General features: G+C 37.1%; 1 protein-coding gene across 1 annotated transcript; it reads left to right on the top strand.

Moving 5' to 3' along the window:
• The first annotated feature begins 1090 nt into the window (after window positions 1-1090).
• LOC134543224 (protein Wnt-8b-like) lies at window positions 1091-19447 on the top strand. The gene is made up of 7 exons (XM_063388127.1): window positions 1091-1114; window positions 14684-14802; window positions 15376-15527; window positions 16428-16561; window positions 17619-17758; window positions 18765-18910; window positions 19227-19447. The coding sequence occupies exons 1-7, from the start codon at window positions 1091-1093 to the stop codon at window positions 19445-19447; spliced, it is 936 nt and encodes a 311-aa protein (XP_063244197.1).
• Window positions 19448-21042: the final 1595 nt, after the last annotated feature.

Genomic DNA, 21042 nt, shown 5'->3' with positions numbered 1-21042 from the left:
TGTCCGATATAAGTTGCTGTGACTCAGCAGTGTAATAGTAAATGCGAGGTTAAGGACTCCTTGTCAGTAAGTGATCGCCTGCGCTGTTGTCTCTGTCCTCTCGCTTTATATGAATATAGAAAAGTCTTTAACAAAAAATAAGAATATTTACGATCACTCATAGTTCAGAATTTATTAATTATAATGGCGTATTTATTATAATTGCAAAATATTTTAGTACTTTGGATTAATTTTTGCCAATGTTAAATTATTTTGGTAGCAATGATGGCTGCAAAGCAGAATCTTGTGTGTGCCATGCTTTCGCTCATGTGTATTTTTTTTTTACAATAGAAACTGATGTTATGATTTTCAGCGCTCAGACTCTGCGGCTATGCGGTTTTTAACATTTGAAACAAAACATAAAGCATTTTAGCATAGTTTTTTGTTTGTTCCTTATTGAATAATAAATACGTAATACAGTTAATATTTCCAGGAACGATCGACCACAAAAAAAAAACAATGTTGCCAATGTTTACTTTTGAAAAGTTAACGACTTTCAGGTTGTTAGGTTGCCTCTAAAATCCCGCATAGTTCTCGGATTCCCGTAGAAAATAAGAGAGTTGCCACTCTTATCTTGCTCGCTTTGTGGGGGCGGTATTAGCTCGAGGGTGCCCGTACTGATGGTCTTTGATGAAGGAAGGCCAGAAGCCTAAGATGTCCATCAAGTTCTGTACCTGCCCGAACACGCCCGAATATTCACCTTCGGCCAACCTCGGGATTTGTTTTATTTTTGCGCAGGAAAAATGAATTCAAATATTAAAAGTGGTCGGTTAGGTTAGCTACATTAAAATACTTTAAAACACTATGGACGGTTAGTATAGCTACATTAAAATAAACACACACACATATATTTATATAAACCCGAGGTTGGCCGAATATTCGGGCGTGTTCTGGCAGGGACAGAACTTGATTGACATCTTAGGCTTCCCAAGGAAGGTGGGGGAGGGGGTACATCCGGTGGTCGGGTATTTCCACGTAGTTGGACGTCCTGCCGTGTATTGAATGGGGCGGATCTTCACCCCTCCAACCCCTCTGTGTGCCCTCCCTCACCATGACTCCAACCTCCCAGGCGCAGGTAGCTGTGAAGGCCTCGCTCGTTTCATTTTGTTGCCATTGCAGCTAATCAAGGGAACCACACGTAACTTAGAACAGTCACAACTTAGAAACCTCGAAAAAAAATCCACGTAACTTAGAACTGTCGTAAGTTAGAACGATCATAACTTAGAAACACACAACGCAGAACCACGCAACTTAGAAACGCCTTAACGTAGAAAGTCATAACTTAGAACTGTCACAACTTAGAAACACGCAACTTAGAACTGTCATAACTTAGAAACACGCAACGCAGAACCACATAACTTAGAAACACACAACTTAGAACAGGCATAGCTTAGAAGATTCTATATTGTGTGTTTCTAAGTTGTGACAGCACCCTCTAATAAAGACAAGTTTCCCGAGAATTCATCAGAACAGCGCTCTTTTGCATGCTACATATATTTCACCTCCAATCTTCTCGACACATATAATAATGAAATAGCGGTAAATGGTCAAGCAATTAATTGTTCATGATTTAGTGACCTTCGCTGTTGCGTGAACGCGAGACAATAGCTATCGAAACTCATACACAACAATTACGAAATCACGGTTTGCCGTTCTGCAGTGACGCGGATACGGAGACGTATCTCACGAATACAACAGCACGCAGACGTAGACGGAACCGTACGGATCAGCTCGGCAATGCTGAGCTCTTCCGTTTACGTCTCTCCGTGCGACCAATAGCAGCCGAGTACTTGGCTGCCGCGGTGGCCATTTTTTGAAGTGAAAACTTCTGTGGGAAGGTTTGGATAGGGAGTAAATTCGTGTAAGTCGTCAACATGGTCACGTGACGTGTTAACGATAACACTATATCTGTTTCTATTAGTATAACTTTTAAATCTTAAGTATACGATTACTGTGTAGTAAAAAGTGAGTAAAAAATATATTAATATTCTCATATAGATATATTAAGAACATCATTATTTATTTTCTTAATGCCTACAATTACTATGCAATGCGTATTTTATAGTAATTTAGGAATTATTTTATTATCTTGATAAAACAAATTTGTTGTGTGATAATATTTTTTTCGTAAAAATTGCGAAAACGTCTCTGATTTTTATCAAAAAAGATTTTCTAATGTTACACAATTATATTTTACAACGTTATTCTTTCTTATTTTTAAATTATATTTGTATTTTCTTAATTCTATTTTTAATATTAATAATAGTAACTTTGATTTACAAGTTTTAAATTTAAGATCAAACAATTAATGTGGATATCCAAAAATAACTACTGTTTGTTTATAGTTTTAAGTTTTCACTTCTGTCGGCAGTCCTCATGACTGCTTTGAAATTTTTTTAATGTTCTAATTACCATCAAAATTTGTTTCAAGTACAAGAATATCTAGTGTGGCCGGGGTGGGATTGGAAAGGGGGGGGGGGCATCTGACCCCACCTGGTACAAATAATACAATATTTTATTAAAACGTATGAATAAATTTATTATGATGACCCAGATCCTGAGCCAAGGAAATCCAATAAAATAATGGATCCTGATATTTTTCGTGACAAAACTAATTTTCTTTTGTTTTATGCTACGTGGTTGGAAGTGTCAGAATAGTTGTGCCCGATTATAGAGAAAATTAAGGAATTATGTTCAAACTGGGAGTGAAATCTGTGTTACTAATATGTTCCTTGCTTGCAGGCATACAAAGTTGTCCTGACCACAAAGCAAGGAAGCTAAACAGTCGCAACCAATGCTATAACTAACGCTCTTATTTTATTTGAAAAGTAAACTTTGGCAACATTCATTTTTTTTATTGTTCGTTGCTGGGAATATTCACCACAACTGTTTATGAGTTACTATTTTTAAATACGAAACAACAAAATACTATGTTAAAATGCTTTATCTTTTGTTTCCAAAATTAAAAACTGCGTGGCCGCAAAGTATGAGTGCTCAAAATCATTACTTGAGTTTCAATTCAAAAAAATTCACACGAGCACATAGCAGCCATGCTTATTTCATTTCTACCAAAAATTATTCCAAAGTATGATATTTTTCCAGTATAGCTACTCAATACGCTACTGCGTTCATACACCATGCCATTAATTTTGAACCAAGAATGTTTGTAAAATTACTTTTTTTTATTTAAGTTATTATGTTTAAGAAATTTTTATGTCTTCATTTGGGAAACTTGATTTTTGATGTTGGCACGCACTTGTCCACCGTACGGTGGTGGGAAGCCTTCATTTCACAGACGAGAGGGCCACACCCGAAGTCCCCCGAAGTTCATGCCCGCTTGACATTGTATAAACCGGTGTGGCATTGAATTTTGCGGTCCATTAGGATAGGTTAGCTACATTATAAATACTTTAAAACATTGTAGATGGTCGGTTATATTAGGTAAGTATAGCTACATTAAAAATACTGTAAAATCATTTTATGGTTGCTTAGCAAATAACTTTTTTAATATGTAGCTATCCAGCGCTAGGAAACCGTTTACGTGATTTCACAGTATCTTTAATGTAGCTATCCTAACCAAATCAACTGTCCACAATGTTTTAAAGTATTTATAATGTAGCTAACTTAACCTTTTACAATGAACAAAAAAAAACCGAAGTTGCACGATCGGGCGTTTGGCTCTCTCGTCTGTGAAAAGAAGGCTTCCCTACTCCGCCCGTGCGGGTCATGCCCTAGGGGTGTAGAAGGGTGGGGGGGAGGTTGGCAGGTATGCACGTAAAGCCGGATGTGAGCGATGTCCATCGCACGAGGCATGACCCCAGGGGCTGGAGAGGGGGGGGGGGGGGGGGGGGGCTGGCAGAAACTGCACCTCTCGCTGTCCGCACCAGCCCTTCTTAACGCCCTGGCGCCAACAGCTACTCCCTGCGACAACCCTCGATGACACTGCCTCGTGATCTCACGAATCACGTTAATAAATTTTTTTTTTTTTTTTTACGTGATGAAGTCTTATAAATTCGATGAACGCCGGCTGCACGCACGGAAAAAGCATGACTCATTGACACGTTCCGCCTGAGCCGAGCGTGCAAGAACCGGCCAACCACCATGCGAGAAAATCTTCTATAATATCAAACAGGTTAAGGCGAGTTTTTTTAAAAACTAATTGTTCGTGATTATATTTAAACAAATTATTTAAATTCAATTTTCACAAAACCTGTAAATAAAAATTTTTGAAAATTAAAAAGTAAGCAATTTTTCAATGTTTTTTTATAAACATTTTAAATGAGTATATTATGGCATTTGATCAAAACTGAACTTTTTGTTGATCAAATCTGATATAAAAATGTTCCAACGGCTGACATAAAGAAAACTGGTTTTCAAAAGAAGACAGGTGAAGTTCACAGCGGTCTTCGACCTACACTGCTTGGTCTCTTGGTAGAGTGTCCTTGCGTCAGTCACGTGTTCTCGGGCTTGGAGCGTCAACATCGACATACTTGCACTTCAGCTAAAGTGACGTACATAAGTACATTGACCTCTTATCTTCTTTGGAAATCAGCAAACTGTGCGGCATTCATCGGCAACCTAACAACCTGTATGTCGCTAAAGTTTCCAAAGTAAATGTTGGCTACCTTGATACTTTATTTTTTTTTGTCGTTGCTAGGAATACACACCATAAATGTTTCAGAGTATCTGTTTTACAATTCGAAGCAACCAAACCACTATGTTAAAGTTCTTTTGTCTTTTGCTTGAGAACTTAAAAACTGCATGCCGCAAATTATGGCTGATGAAAATCATAACTGCAATTTCAATTGCAAAAAAAAAAAATCTCACGTGCACAAACCTACACAATACATATGCTTGTTTCGTTGCTACCAAGATAATTCAACACTGTCAAAAAATTGTTCCAAAGTATAGTAGTTTACAATTATACTCAATACGCCACTACGTTGGTACGCCATTCCATAACTTTTGAGTTAATAATGTTTGTAAAATTACTTTTTATGACGCGACAACGTCTAATAAATCGATGAACGCCGGCTGCACGCACGAAAAAGTGTTCCCGTTACACAGTGTCCCGTTACGCTCATTGTACGCTTGAGCCGCATCTATCTCTCTTCCACTCGATTGGAACAACCATCGATTTGACTTTTTCGAGGCACATTAAACTTGAAACACTTCCATTCGTTTCCTACTTTTCCTATCATCGTCCTGTCCTTAACAGAATAACACAGATTGGAAGAAGTTAAATAGCAAACATGTATAAAAGTTATAGTTAAAATAATTTATTCGTTAAAGTAATAAACATATTTGAATTAATGAGTGCAAATAAAAGTAAATTTATCAATTAAATAGTATATTTCATTTCACTCCTTCTTTGTATCCATACAAAATAGTGATAATTCAATAAAAATGATTCAATTTTATTCATAAAAGTATGCAATCATTTCATCAATGTTTTGTTATGACGTTGTCACGTTAAACTATCGTCCGTAAACCGACTTTACAAACAACCAATTTTTATTTAAGTCTTTATGTAATGTATATTTGAAACTTAATTTTAGATGTTGGCATTTCTCGAACGCACGGTTTTCAGCGGCCATATCTCCGCCCCGAGAACTGGCTCTGCCTAGCGGGGTTGTCGTCCGAGTAGTCCATGCAGTACTGAGTCGCGCGCAGTACTTCGGGGAAAGCAGGAAGGGATGTTTGGGGGGTTGGGGGTTGGGAAAGGCCGAGAGAAAGGGTGGCTGCGGTGCAGGCCAATGGCAATGCGGCGTCTCGTAATGCAGGTGTGCGGGGTAAGGGGGGGTTGGTCTTCCCAGGTAGCAGTTGTTGGTACTGACCACCGTCCTTCATTCATCTCGCTTCATTCACAGATCCACGACAACTCAGCGACTGCACTGGTGCACTTGGAGGGAGTCTTCAATTTTGATTATTTATTTTTTTTTGCTCATCAGTAATAATATATATATTTCTCGAACGATGAAGGCGATATGCTTCATGTTATTCTTCACCGCTCTGGAAGTTCCCGATCTGCACGGCGCCTGGTGAGTACACTCCGAGCCCGGCTCACTGGCCAGGGAAGCAGCGCCTCTACGCGCGCGAAGTACGAGCTAACTTCATTCATACAGCACGAGATAACATAAACTCGTAACTTCCTAAAATCAACTTTTTTTTTTTTGGGAAAATAGCTTGCAATTAACATGCAAAATTAAAACAAAACAAAAAAGTGGTTGAAAACGTCAGTTTGAAAAGGGATATAACGATGCATAAATTAACATTTTACGTTATAATGTCGAGTATAGTCTTTTTTTTTTATAATACTTTCATTTGCGTGTTGTACTGTAGCTATCATAGCACAAATAACGCCAAATCCTGAAAAGCTTTTAAAGGTGCAGACTTTGTGCGCATACATAAAAGCACAAAATAAAATAATATCATAACTTTCTAAAATCAACTGTATGCGTCTCAGACCGAAGCCTATATAGTTAGGAAAATGATAAAGAAAAATGATACAGACCTTTTCGTCTGTTTTGTTACTCATGTTTCGCTGTGATTTTTAAGACGCTTCACGTCAAAACGATATGACAATGGCCAGCAGGGATTTGAACCAGTGTTCTCTGGGATACAAATCTAGTGTCTTACGACTCGGTCCATAAACTTCGATAATGTATCTTTTCTCATCTTCAGATTGCCTTGTAGTGATGCCTCAAGCTACAGGCGTGAGTGTACGATAACTGCATAACATTACAAATACATAGTTTCAGACTATAGTACTTCATGTAGGCTATCATCACATGTCTTGAAAAAGTATTGACATCTAATATTATAAGTACAACTATCAAAAATTTCAGTCACGAAAATTTTAATTCACGCCTTTTGAGTATATCGTGTAGTAGTGCGTGTAACTACATGTGATTTTGTTTACACATTTACCATGGGTGTAGACAGTATTTGTGGAAGGGGAGGGCAGAAGCCAGTCCCTCCTACGGAAACTCTTTTACAAAGATAATGCTTGAAAATATATATTTAGGCTATTTAATAATAATAATAATAATTTACACCTGCAATTGGGCTTCCGGCTGACGATCCCTTAAGTGCTTTTGAAACTCCTGCCATTGTAATTTTTGTAAAATAATTTTTTTTTGTCTAAACAAATCTGGCCACCCTGCCCCCCCCCCTCTTTTTTTTTTACTACGTTCTTCTCTGCACATACATGCCAGAAGTGTAAACAAATATACACATAAAACAAAAAAACAATACAAATCTGTTTAAAGAAAGGCAGTATCTAAGTGAATTTCAAAAACAGTGTAGTTCATGAATAAAATTTCAACCGACAGACAATGTTTTAAATACATAGTAGGTAAATTAATTCAGGATGTAGTTTCGGACATACACTATTACTCATTAAACAGTATGTCATGATAAACCTCAGTCTGTTTGTGCCTTAAGAAGGGAATAGATCTCTCTCCCGAAACATCGCAAATATTGTCTTGGGAAAACATACTGTTGTATTCTGTGCTACCATCGTTGTGGTTTTCAAAATATCTGTTTTGTCGCTCAACTGTTGCTTACGATGTTCATCTGTGCTGTCGTCGCTGTTTTGTAACATCGCTGGTTTCACCTGTGCGTCTCTGTATAGCCGTTGATTTTTTTTTAAATTTTTATCTGTTAACTTTCATCGTTGGGTTATTCTATTTGCCGTTGTGCACCGTAAATTTTCTTTGTAAATGGAACAGAAATATTTTTGTTAGTTTGTACATTTACATGAAAATAACTGTCTCACTACAAAATAGTGTTACCATTTGTGTTTTGTGTTGCCCCAGTACCTCCAATATTTAAAAGTTATTTGTAAACCCTTGTTTGAATAGCTTTTCAGTATTAACTGCGCATGTTAAGCAAAAGAAAACCAAATTGTTGAATATTTGATCGATTATCTATTCCATGGTTAAAAAAAAATTTGCCTTATGTACACATCAATTGAAGTATATAATTATAAGCCAATTTTTTGTAAGAAATACTCAGTTATACTTCGATAAACCGTATTTCAGATGTGCAATAATAACCAAAGCTATGTGGTGTACAAAGTTATATCTTTCTTTTAGTATTGCAAACTATTCCTTGTCAACTGTTTTCCAATCGAATCTTTTGTAAAAGTACATACTACTGAAAACTCAATTCTGTGAGTTGTCCAAAGTATTTTTCGTCTTTATTTACTGTTCTTGTTGCTAATGTCTGATCGTTGTTACCCCACGGTGTCCGTCTGTGCTGAAATAATTTTTTTACCATTCTACGTAATTTTCTCTGTTTTAAATGTTTTCTGTATGTTTGCACATTTATCTTTCTTGTCGGTTATTGAGGTTTCTTATGACATACATTATAATCAGCAATGGTGTATGTCCTAAATTATATATATAATCAATCTCCCCAATTGTAAGAACCATAAAAAAAAGAAAAATTAAAGTAATATTTGGTATTTGAAACCAGTACGTTTATTTAAACAAAATTATATATTATTTCGTAATAATCTCAAAATATCAAGTATAGTATGTATGGAAAATTTAATTTCATAACGAAATTAATATATCTACTTTAGTTGTTGAACTGAAGGAAAGGTTCTAATAATAATAATTTAAAACAACAAAATTATAAGAAAAGTGAAATCTCTTGTTGCAGGATTTTTTTGTACAAAATGTTTTTACACGCTTTATATTAGCTTCACCTGTATGTTTGTTTGTATGTTTGTAACCGACTCCTTTGGGTGCGATTTTGACCCACTTTAAAAGGCCAGATTTCATTCAAACTTTGTAGATTTATCGAGGATAATGATAATGCTTCTACTCATATCTGTCAGTAAAATAATTATAACTATTGACATCATGCACCCCACGGTTTCTTTTAAATAAAATAATTTTATTTATTTTACACTATTTTTAAATTAAATTTATTAAAATTTATTTTCTATTTTTTAGTTGAATTTTCTATAAAAGCGTGTTTTTAGTTTTTTAAACTGTTATTTATTTGAATATAAATAAACATACACAAATATTAAAATAACTTTTGATACTGTAACAGTTAAAACATAATACATGTTTTATACTATTACACGTAGAAATATTACACATCCAAAATAAAAACTACGAATTCCAATTTTTGATACAATTAAAATTACAAATAATTAAATAGCGATGTCAATGCGATGTGCACAAATATTAAATAAAAACTTTCTTTAGTTGTGTACTCAAAGAAGTTCATGTTTAATAATCCCGATGATTTAATTAAGTTTCTGAGGGTTTCATTGTATGAAATAAAACATTTATGCTCCTGCTTAACCCTGATGTAAGTTGTTACCAAGAATTCTGTACTCAGGAGTACTGCAAGTTCCAATAAAATATAGTTGTATTCAGATAATGTGAATATTTCTAAATAAGTAAGCAAATCTCACAAAACTAGTGTCATCTAAATTCTTAGTCTTCAGAAACTGATCTATTTAAGGTCAGTACAAAGTATCATTACCTTATCAGTTTGAAACGTATCTTTTAATTAGACATCTCCAACACTATCATTGGTTTAGTACTTAATTTAAGATTTTGTAAATGCCCATTTGCAAACAGTTTTTTGAATAGCTTTCCAGTATTATCTGCGCATATTAAGCACGTTAAAAAAAAAGCCAAAAGTGAAATAACAAGGTTAACTTTTCTGTGACTTTAAAACCAAATAAATAAAATGTTATACAATAACTTCATGCTTGTAAGCACACACATATTTTAACTAAACACACTCTTTTAATATTTAACACTTATTTCAAAATAACTTTACCATCGACAGTGCAAGCTTTTTACATATTTTTTTACTAGTCTATAGTTCTGTATAATTATTGTACAAGGGGACTGTAAGTTTGTTTGCAGAAAATCAACTAAAAACTTGCTAGACTAGTAATACAAATTATATTTCACTGTTATTAAAATTACATAATTCATGCTGAACGAAGAACATAAGAATACATAAAATTGATCGTTACCGAGGGATGTTACCACACGTAGTGCACGGCTAAGAAGACTGCAAGTATCTGCTCTACCACTCTGGTTCTGGGGTAGAGCGCCTGCCTTGTGACTTGTAGGACCCGGGTTCGCGCCCCGGCTCCTCCAAGGCGGATTGCCCAGACGAATTGGTGGCATTTTCTCTGGTAGGAATACAATCCCTTGTAACAAGTCAGGCTACCAAAGAAACGGTGGGTGGAACAGAAAAAAACCTTCCAGGTGGCTTCCAAATGGGGAGCCCGTTTCTTTTCCTGGGCTCCCCATGCGGTGGCCATTCCGGGGGTTTCTCCGGGGGAACGGAGTTTTGCAAAAATTTATATTTTTTTTAGTTTTGTATGCGTTTTAGTTTTTAGTAACTGTAGCGTTATCATTCCAACATGCTATACATAAAGCTCAAACAAGCATTTAAAACATTTTAAAAAATTTTGTTTTTTGTACATAAAATATTTGAATTAAGAGTGTATCAGTCGGTATATATTTTTTTGAAATATTATTGACAGTTAAATTTTAGTCACAAACTATTGACCAATACCTCACTCTGTTATGTAGTATTTTAGACGTTTTTGACGAAAAAAATATTTATAGGCACATGAATTTTATTCCTAAAAATATCATTTCTGAAAAACCACGTATTTTTCAATCAGGAAGATCGTCTTTAACACACACACAGTATTGTTTTTTAATTATCTTACAAATAGACGCTTTGTAGTCAGATTTGCAAATGCAATTTCAATTTCATGATATTAGGTGTTCCGCAAAGTAGTAGTTTATCTCAACTACTCTTTAATATTTAATAAATTATATTCCAAGTGTAATCGGAATTTATTTATGTATGTACGTGCGCGCCAGTATAACATCCAGATATAAATAAAATATTGTATTTATTTCAAAATGAGTAAAGCCTTTTATACTTTCCAACCCAATCTTATTATTGAAAAATTATCAATTTTAGGCCTCGTCAAACAATGCGTGGTATACATAGGCGTGCCTACAGGGGGGCCCAGGTGGGGCATGGGCCCCCCCCCCCCCCTAATGTAATCACTCAGATCGGCATTTTCTCTAATGCCTTCGTTGATATTCGTATATTCCTGGCACTGTGACACTCAAACTGTGTTTCAGTGTTGCAGCGTGCTAATTAACAATAGTTTTAAACATTTTATCGTTCTGGAAATACAGCCGCCTTAGTTTATTTAAAACAAGAGGTCCCTTAAAGTGGCCAAACAAAAAAAAAATATTTTAAGAGGTTTGTTAAAGTTCTGTTGTCTGAATTGCTGTTTTTCCATTCACTAAAAAGAAGTTCATTTCAAGGTAGATCTGGACCAAGCTATTGGAAAATTCGAGGGGGGGGGGGGGGGGGAATGTGTAAGTAGGTACCCTTTAAACATTGTCTATGGAAAAAAAACACATATTTTCAAGATTGTTAAAATTATACGGATATAAATATTAACTAGTAAACATATCTCGTTGATATTGCACAAAAATATAAACACGGCAATGAGTGAATGTATTTAGGCTATTTAACATTCTAAATTCAGCTTCTGATTTTAAAATTTAGCCGCCGCCCCCCCCCCCCTCACCAAATGGAAATGTCTGGGCACGCCTATGGTGGTATATATTTGTTTTAATTACCTATCTTACAAATAGACGCTTTGCTGTCAAATTTGCAAATGAAATTTCATGGTAACTATTAGATGTTACGCGAAGTAGTAGTTTTTCTCAACTACTCTATTATTAAATAAATGATATTCCAAATAATCGGAATTGATCAAGAAAAGATGCTGAAAAAATAAATAAAAAGGAAATATATTTGTGAAACTATTCAGCAAGATATTTCAGCTGTCCAGATCTGGTTTTCAACACTTAGTAACTATAACATTTGTAAAAAAATTATAACTCTTCTTGAATAATCTAGAAACATTCTTTGGTAAAAAAACTTAAGCAAAAAGTTATTTAAAACTTTTATAATCTACATATTTATTTGTATAGGTAATCCATTTTAGTTTCTGTTTAAGATTATTTTGAAAACTAAAGTAGCCTAACCAATTAGTTAATACGAACTTTATCAATCTTTATCTGTGTGGTGTGTAGTTTCGTTTTTTGTCGCGAAGTTATTGATAATTTTTTTAATGTGTTTTTGTTGTTTTTCTATGTGTTTATATGGTACCTACCTATTTTTTTATTTGTGTCATAATTCGTTCATAAGTGTTGTAAGGCACGAAAAACTTAATTTCAATATGATCTGACAGTTTTAAAGAAACAGAATATTATGCTACGCATAGTAACATTTTTGATTTCCTTATAGAAAAAATTCTTAAATTTCAGCAGTTTATTTTTGAATGACGGCAAGTCTGTGCAAATCCAAACAATATTCGAAATGTACGAGCCTGTCTCCCCTAGAGCGCCTGTGCTGTGTGCCCTGTGCCAACAAACTACACTACACAAAAATATTTCCCTCGCATTTCAGCATCTTAAAAACACATTTTTGTAGACTTTAAATAATTTAATATGGACATTAAAAATCTTAATATCTGAGTTGTTTGCGTTCTGTCACCCTAAAAATGAATATATTACATAAGAAAACCTTTGACTATTTGCGCTGGATTTGCACTCATTAAACAATGATCTACAATTACTTCAAGTATTTCAGTGAGCCAAAATGTAAATTCTATGAAGCTAGTTTCACTACGATTTTACGAGTAAGGCCGTGTTCCTCATTCCGTAGAATGTATAAGAAATTTTTATCAGAATTTTCCTTCGTGCACGGAAAACTACCATATGTATTTTTTTTTAATCGTCGTAATAAGAATACAGCGCTGCTCCCTATATTGCATTATTAGAAACATTTATTTCTTATCGTCCGCGATCTGGAGATTATTTTATAATTGCAACTATTACCGTCAGAAGCGCTATCTGTCAACTTTAAAGTTAACCATAGAAATAGCTAGAGGGTTGACAGCGCTACATACCGAGTATTCTATACACTACTTCGAAGGCAATGCCGCTGTACTCCTTCCATTGTGTGTATACGAAAATATGGCAGAATTACGTCTCGTTCTTTGAACGTATTTCCGTTATAGTACTTTCCCGCCTTTTTCGAAGAGGCCAGGAGGTCTTGCAGTATGGTAGTCTTCCGTCGCCCCCCGCTTGTCGTGCTAAAGTGCGATATCCAACGATATTGTCACGAACAACTCCAAAACCCCATATATGTCACTAGAAAAAGTATTAATTTTGATATTTATATTTAAATAAAAATTATTGATGGAAAACAACCGTTAATGCATGAAAAAATTGTTTTAAAAAATATGCTGAAACTTTAAATTCATAATTAGTTTACTATATAGAAATACGTACTCATGATTTGTATGAAACCAGTTTGGGGAATTCGAGTTTAAAAACTCCTAAATTATGTTAAATTTTTTCAGGCGCAAAAAAATACAACAAAATATATTATTATTGTTACGTAAACGTGTTACACGGCAATTTTGTTTGCAAAAATATCTATTTTTTAACACAGCCTTATTTTTAAACATACTTATTGTTTTTAAATTCTGTTTGTTACTTTGCAAGAGTTTATTGTTTGTTTTAAAAACCATTTTCACGCAGATTTATGAGTAGTCTTATATTTTTTTTCTCCCCCACAGGTCTTCCAGCATAAATGGAATCATAACAACTATTAATTCGAACCCGGTGAGTGTGCAATTTATTTTTTGATGGGTAATTCGTAATATTATATTACTTGAGATAGTGTATAAATTGTCCATAGCTTTGAACCCGTTTACTGTCAGCCACTGACCTCAAATGAAGTTGATTTTTTTTTTTTCATCTTCTAACATTTTGATTTGTAACTGTTCAATGTTAAGGGGGTGCCTCCTATTTCAGGTCAAGATTTTATATTTACAGTTATTACAGATAAACTTGTAGACTTTTTTAATTGTTTAACTTTAACGAAATGAAAAAAATATATACAGTGCATACTTTTTGCATAATTATCTGCCAAAATTACATTTTTAAGATTTTTGGGTTGTACAAATAAGGAGAATTTAATTTAATGCAGAACTGAAACTCCACTGGCTACTTCAAGAAATGGTTTGAATTTCTTTCAGAAAATATTAATTAATTTTACCTGGCATTTCAAAATTCTCAAATTTGTTACGATTTTAACAGCCAAGAAAGATGAAATGAGTTTTTGTTATAGAAATGCAAACCATATCATGAAGTAGCATTGCAGTTAAACCTAAAAAGTTTCATCTCACATGTGTGTGTATGGGTGGTGGGGGGGGGGGGGGGGGGGAGCCGTGAGCTGTTGTTGAGAGGTCCTATAACCCTCAAGCGGGAAACTTGGCAGACGTTTTCGTAAGAGCCGGTGGGTTTTCTCAGGATACTCCCGTTTGCTCCACCCATTCGTTCCACCGTCACTCCATCCTTATCTCATCAACTCTAACCGTCTTGACGACCCCGATGTCTACGAGAAGTCAAGCCAGTTCAAGCGATCTCTCATTAGTTCGTTCCTTCAGCCTGCCGGGGGAACTTCGCGCGCGCGTGGATACTGGAGTGGTTTGTTCTACCCGGCCGGTGCTCTGAGGCGGGACCATAGAGTGGTGTGTGTGCAGGTAAGGATGAGCAGCGGCCTGAAGCAGAGCCTGGGCAGCGCCATGCAGCTGGCTTTGACGCACTGCCGGCAGCAGTTCCGCTGGGAGCGGTGGAACTGCCCCGAGGCCTCATTCTTCAGGTACCCCGTCACTCCCTCCGGGCGTCCCTCAGGTGTCCGCATGTTGCATGTTGTCCGGGCTGGTTCATAAAACCACAACACAGATCATTTCCACTTTTTTTTACACTTTGAATAAAATTCACTAAATTAAACAGGAAATTTAGCACTCACGAATGCTAGCTCGTTGCAAGTAAACAATCAAATACACAATTAATGTCCTACAATTATTTTTACTTTTTTATTACTCTCTACTCTGTTCGTTATTCTTCTCCCAACTTTTTTTTTTAACCCATGCCATAGAGCAAAATTCGTTACATACGTTATACACAAAAAATATATACTTCAAAAACACTTTTATAGTTCTTCAGCCATTTTCACAAAACCTCGCGAATATAATAAAATTACACTTCTCGCATAGTCATGCATCATCATTAACCATATTGATTCTTTTTCACATCGGTTCACAAGTGGTAAAAGAACCCTGGTTTAAGAAGTGATACAAGGTTGGCTCGTTATGGCTGGCATGACTGTGTCCAGCCAGGGAGAATGTTCCAGAAGAGTGTGGAGTAAGTAGCTACGTGTGTGTGTGTGCAGGCGGGAGCGGCAGGTGGCGACGAGGGAGACGGCCTACGTGAACGCCATCATGGCCGCCGGGGTGGTGTACTCGGTGGCACGCAGCTGCTCCCGGGGAGACCTGGAGGACTGCTACAGCGACCCAGCGCGGACCCCACCAGCACACCTCGCAGGTCAGCCTCGCTGCCTTGTCCGAGCCTGTGTCCGTCCGTCCGTTCGCGCGGCAGTGGCGTCACGGCGTCCTGTGCGAGCCACCTTCGAGGCCAGACGCGGTCGTGAGACGCTCCGTCAACTTTCTATTATCATTTTTCTTATTATATCTGTTTTATGGTTGATCGTTAATGGTTTTGTATCTGTCTCTGCGTCTCGGCGAGCAAGTGACACGCGAACTACTACTTTTTTTCCCCAGTGTATTGTGTAAGTGTTTTGTACCGGCGATTCGTAGTGCCCTGTACTATAATAAAGAACTAGCAGCAGCGCCTCTGAACTATGAGTAGTCTTTACAACTCAACCTCCCTGTCGTCCTAGTTGCCTTGCACTGTACACATGTGGTGACATGCGTAGGTGTAACACGTGGACTAGCTCAGGTAAGCCTGCACCACACTGTCCTTCACTGCGGGCGAAGTCCCTCGGCCAGCTACACGGGTTGGACGGTCCTCTCTGCAGGAGGCTGCTCTTCTAGAGAGCAACACCTTCAAACAGTAACACTACCGAGAGACAACAAACTTATACCGCAGAGCTTCATTATTTACCTTCCGTCAAGATAATGCTCTTTCATTTCATAATTAATTTTTTTAATAATATGATCCAACTGCTATAAATAGCTATGCAAGTGCTAATAATTATGTTTTCTTGCTTTACCTCTAACAAGTCGAAAATAACATTTAGTAGGCCTACTGCAATATAATTGCATAACAGACTCTAGTAAGAGAGCTTTCGGAACAAATCTACAGAACAATTCCGTTTATTAATAACAAGTCAAGATTGTAAAATAAAGAACTCGGCGTGAGACCGAGCCTCAGTGTCAGATCCCAAACAGCCTGTAAGCACAGTGGCATGTTGTGTGTCAGCAGGGAGGGCTCGCTGGGAGGCCATGCCCGAGGATGTGACCCACGGAGAGAAGGTGTCGCAGCAGTACCTGCGGAGCCGTCGCAAGGACGACTGGAGCGCCGCGGCCAGGGCACACAACACGGCCGTCGGCAGGACGGTGAGCCCCAGTAGCCATAGAGCCATGCTCATGTAGAACTACTCCAGTCTATCATACTCGGGGCTTAATCCCCACCTTCCTCACTCGGAACTTTAAACAGAGGTATCATTTGCTATTGTGCTCTTACTTACATTATGTTGTTCATGGCTTGTTAATGCCAACGAAATATTCTGTGTTGTTCGCATTAGATTATACACGATATTGAGTAGTGCTTAGAATGTTAAGTAAAAAAATATATGTATAAAATATTTCATTTATACTATGAATTTTGGCTGCACATTGCCTCTTTAATAAAATTCTTGGATGGGTTAAATATTAACTTTCGAATTGCCAACGGGCAATGAAACTGTCAAAGTCTTCAAATGTAATCTTTGAATTTTTTTTTTTAATGGCTCTACTAAACAGATACACACACTTTTGTTAATATTATTTTATGTAAAATAATTTTTTAAGCAGTTTATATTTTTAAAACTCTATGCTTCCAGCATTAAAACTATGGCTACTATAAATTATTATGACTCCAAAAATGTGCCACAAGTACGAATTTATCAATATATCATACAGTTAGGTTAAGAAGGCAATATAGACATAAGATGTGAGAGGGTGCTCTTACTGAAGGAGCTGACTCCGGTCAACAACATCTAACCGTATTGATACCGGAAGACATCCACCACGTCTCTGCACTCCATAGTTGTTATGTTAATCAAGAATTACCTAAAGTACATACTACAAAATAAATAAAATTTGAATAAATAACATACGATTTTAAGGAGAATTAAAACTCTATGAAGGTTTTTTGTACTCTTAGGTTTCTTTTTAAAAACCATTACAGTTTTTTTTTTACCAAAAAAATCATACATTATCATCTAAATTGCTATACACAAGATTATCTGTATTTTAAATATGTGGCACGAAAAGTAAAATTCCCAGTCTAGATTCAGATGTAAAATCTGTATACTAAAGATAATCTCCCTATTTCCCCAGCTCTTTGTTGTAAGATTGCTCCAATGTTCTTGGCTAAGTGATCAGCTGACCTCCTTCCACGGAGTGTCCGCAGGCGGTGGAGGACACCATGGTGCGGGCCTGCAAGTGTCATGGAGTGTCGGGCAGCTGCAGCATGAAGACCTGCTGGAAGAAGATGGTGGAGTTCGGCAGCATCGCGTCCACCATCCACCGGCACTACAAGCATGCCGTCAAGTGAGTGCCTCTTGCCGCATGAGTCTCCCTTCAGGTAATGAGCAGTCGGTCCTTCGGCAGACCGTCGAGAGGAATTAAATGCCCGGGGACAAAGAAGTTAGTTGGACCTGCTCCCCATTACTTAATGTAAAAATTGTCAAACCTTACCATTAAAAAAACTGTAAATGTTACCATGACCTTAACTATAAACTTAATCTGTGTGTATCACATAACTTGTAAGTTTACAATGAATTATTTTATCAATGGACTTATAATTTTCATCACATTTTCACCACTTGCGCATCGAAATTATCTTTTAACACTACCAGCCCTCCTGGTGCACGGGACCCAGGGATATTGATCCCTCTGCCCCTTCCTCTCATAGGCCCTGTCTCACAGCTGTCATTTTAAAGTAACTGAAACATCCGCTTAGTCAGTTATTTTATTTGTGATTCAGAAGCTGGCCAACAGTTCACCGAAAATTACAGTGAAGTGTAGAACATGGGTTAGGGATTCACTTAAAACAGCTAGCTTTAGAAGGAAATCATACCTTAGTTTAGGCAGCCTCTGAAATGTGAGCCAAACCAGCTACTGGAGTTTACAAAAAAAAATCTGTTCTCACTGGGGAACTGTGCAAGGAACAAGTAATTACTATCAAGTTGGATACAATAAGTAGATTGAATAATTGTCTTTAAATTATAACAATATTATCTCTAATGCAGTATGGAATTAACAGACCATAACAAGCAGAATGAGAAAACCACTATTCGTCATTCACTTTCATTCGGCACAATTTCGCTATCAAAATGGTTGTCTTGTTATTACCAGAGTTAATCAAAGAAGTAAAATGTATTTAAAAATTCAACATTTTTGTTCTTTTTAAAAATGTAAATAAGGTAGTGGTTAAAAAAAAATTGAAAACAGTGATTCATCGACCAACTCTGTGTAGTCGACACTCGCTTAGCACAGCTCGTTCTCGCGAACGAGTAGCCGGTGATCTTGTTCTCGTCAGAGCTGTGTGTCGCAGGATTGGGTTCGAGTGGGGCGTCGCCGACTTCGCCCTGGGCAACGGCGGCGCCAGCAGCAGCGGCCAGAAGATCTCCGAGGCCAAAATCAAGCACCTGGTGTACCTCCAGGAGTCTCCGAACTACTGCTATCCCAATTCCTCTACAGGTATGGTCACGTTATTTGTATTCAGGGTTTCAGGGTTGTGTGGCACATCTCATTCACAGTCCTGCTTTTAATATTATTCCTCAGAATTAGTGCTCATACACCATTGGTTTGATGGCAAGCAGTTCATGCAACCCCATGTGAAACACCAAGCTGTTTACGATTATCAAAATGTCAGTGAAAAATTAACTTATTCTATTCTATGAGCGGTGTTCGCACCGCGATCACCCTGCACGCTCCATACCACTGTACTTCCCCTGGTGTATTCATAAATTAACGATGGTTGCTGTTGGAACCCTGCAACAATGGTGTGTCACAGGCTGGCCCGGGACGCGCGGGCGCACGTGCTCGCGGCCGCGCGGTGACAACGCTACTGCAGAGGAGCGGCGCAGCTGTCGCCGACTGTGTCGCTCCTGCGGGTACCGCGTGCACCGCGTGCTGAGAGAGGTGCGCTCTGCCTGCAACTGCAGCTTCCAGTGGTGCTGTCAGGTGTCGTGCAGCACCTGCACCAGCACTGTCCACGACCTGTCCTGTCAGTGAGCACCAGTAGTGCTGCGCGTGAACAAAATACATCGAGAGCTTCGTTATGACAACAGACAGATAGCAGTTTGAGAACTTGTTACTGGAATAGTACCTCTGCTGCGACGTTTGTTGACAATTGTGACATTGTTACTGCAGTGGAAATTTGCTTTAAGACAGTTACAGAGAGAAATTGAGACTATTATGAAACCTTACTAAATCAAAAGTTGACAATAGACCAAAGTTCAAAATCATAACCTATATTTGGTTGAAGATAATTGTTTATGTTAGTGGAACATTGCGGTAACGTTTGTTGGCTTTTGAAAAATTGTTACAACAATGAGAAATTCCCATAGTAACATTTTTAATATGATTACTGGAGTGAAACTTTGCATAAACAACATACAGTATATTGTTACGAAATTGGAGTGTCAAATAGCTGTTGACAGTACTAGGCTGCCAGTGAAAAAGTCGAGTTTTGAATTGATCTCTTTTTTCCTAATCTTCATTGGAACATTATGACTTAAGACTGATTTCATTACAATGAGGTAACTTTAGGTAGCTAAGCTTGGCTTAAAGTTACCGCAAGATTTTAAGCTTAGCTATAAGACTTAATTTCATCTGAAATTTTTGTATACCACAAATCTCATGTGGTTACACTACACAAGCCAGTGGCGATTCTTTTTTTGTTTCGATTGGTTTCAAATATAAATATGTTTGTAAGCAGATACAACTAAAAAAGAAAGAAAGATTTATATTTTTTAACCATTTATTGTATTATTTGCAATTATTAATGTCATTATAAACTCATTTTTACACATTCATTTTAACACATTACAATTTTTTAATGAGTGGGTTAGTAATTAGGAAAATACATTCTAATACTTCTATTGATGTATTAATTTTACAAAAATAAAGGAAGACATTTCTTTAATGTTCTAACATTTCTAATAAGCTTTATTTTAAATCTTCAAACAAATATTATGAACAAATAATGTTACTTTTAAGTTGTGTTATTTATGTTGAATGAAATAGCAGAACTTCTTTAATAAAATTATGAAAATGTCTTTAAGATGTGTTTGCATGTATGTGGAAATTGAGATGTGATTGATACAGTAACAAATGAATTATAATTCTACCAACTGACCTATGAGCTTTCTTGCTTAGGTTAAATTGTAAAATATTTTAAAAATAAATATGTAACTCTTTATGCACAATATTTTTCTCACAGAGATTTACGAAATACACCCCTCATGAAAATGTTAATGCAGCTTGTGTTCACCTTTATGCAATGTTTAGAATAAGTCTGCCGTCGTCCGGGGTCTCGGGCTCGAGTCCCGGTGCGGTTCCTAGCGGGAGTGGCGGTTGCAAATGTAATGATTCCGGGTGGGCGCCAGACTAGTTCTGGTGCTAGTCGGTAGTTGGGTCGTGGGGTCGATTGCCCTGCGTGGCCCACTAGGACCGTCGGCGGTGTTACGTGGGTCTGAGAGATTCCCTACTCGGCGGTGGTTGGGGATAGCAGGTTTAAAGAAGCGTACGCTGAAGTGAGGTAATAAATGACGTGTGTCATTTATTCGGTCGACAGTGGCTCTGGTGTAACGTTGCTGGTTACACGC

Source organism: Bacillus rossius, assembly GCF_032445375.1.
Source record: "Bacillus rossius redtenbacheri isolate Brsri chromosome 9 unlocalized genomic scaffold, Brsri_v3 Brsri_v3_scf9_2, whole genome shotgun sequence".
In the NCBI taxonomy this organism is placed as follows: Eukaryota; Metazoa; Arthropoda; class Insecta; order Phasmatodea; family Bacillidae; genus Bacillus; species Bacillus rossius.
Note: the sequence above shows the minus strand (reverse complement) of the source record. Positions and strands in the feature narration are given on the sequence as shown.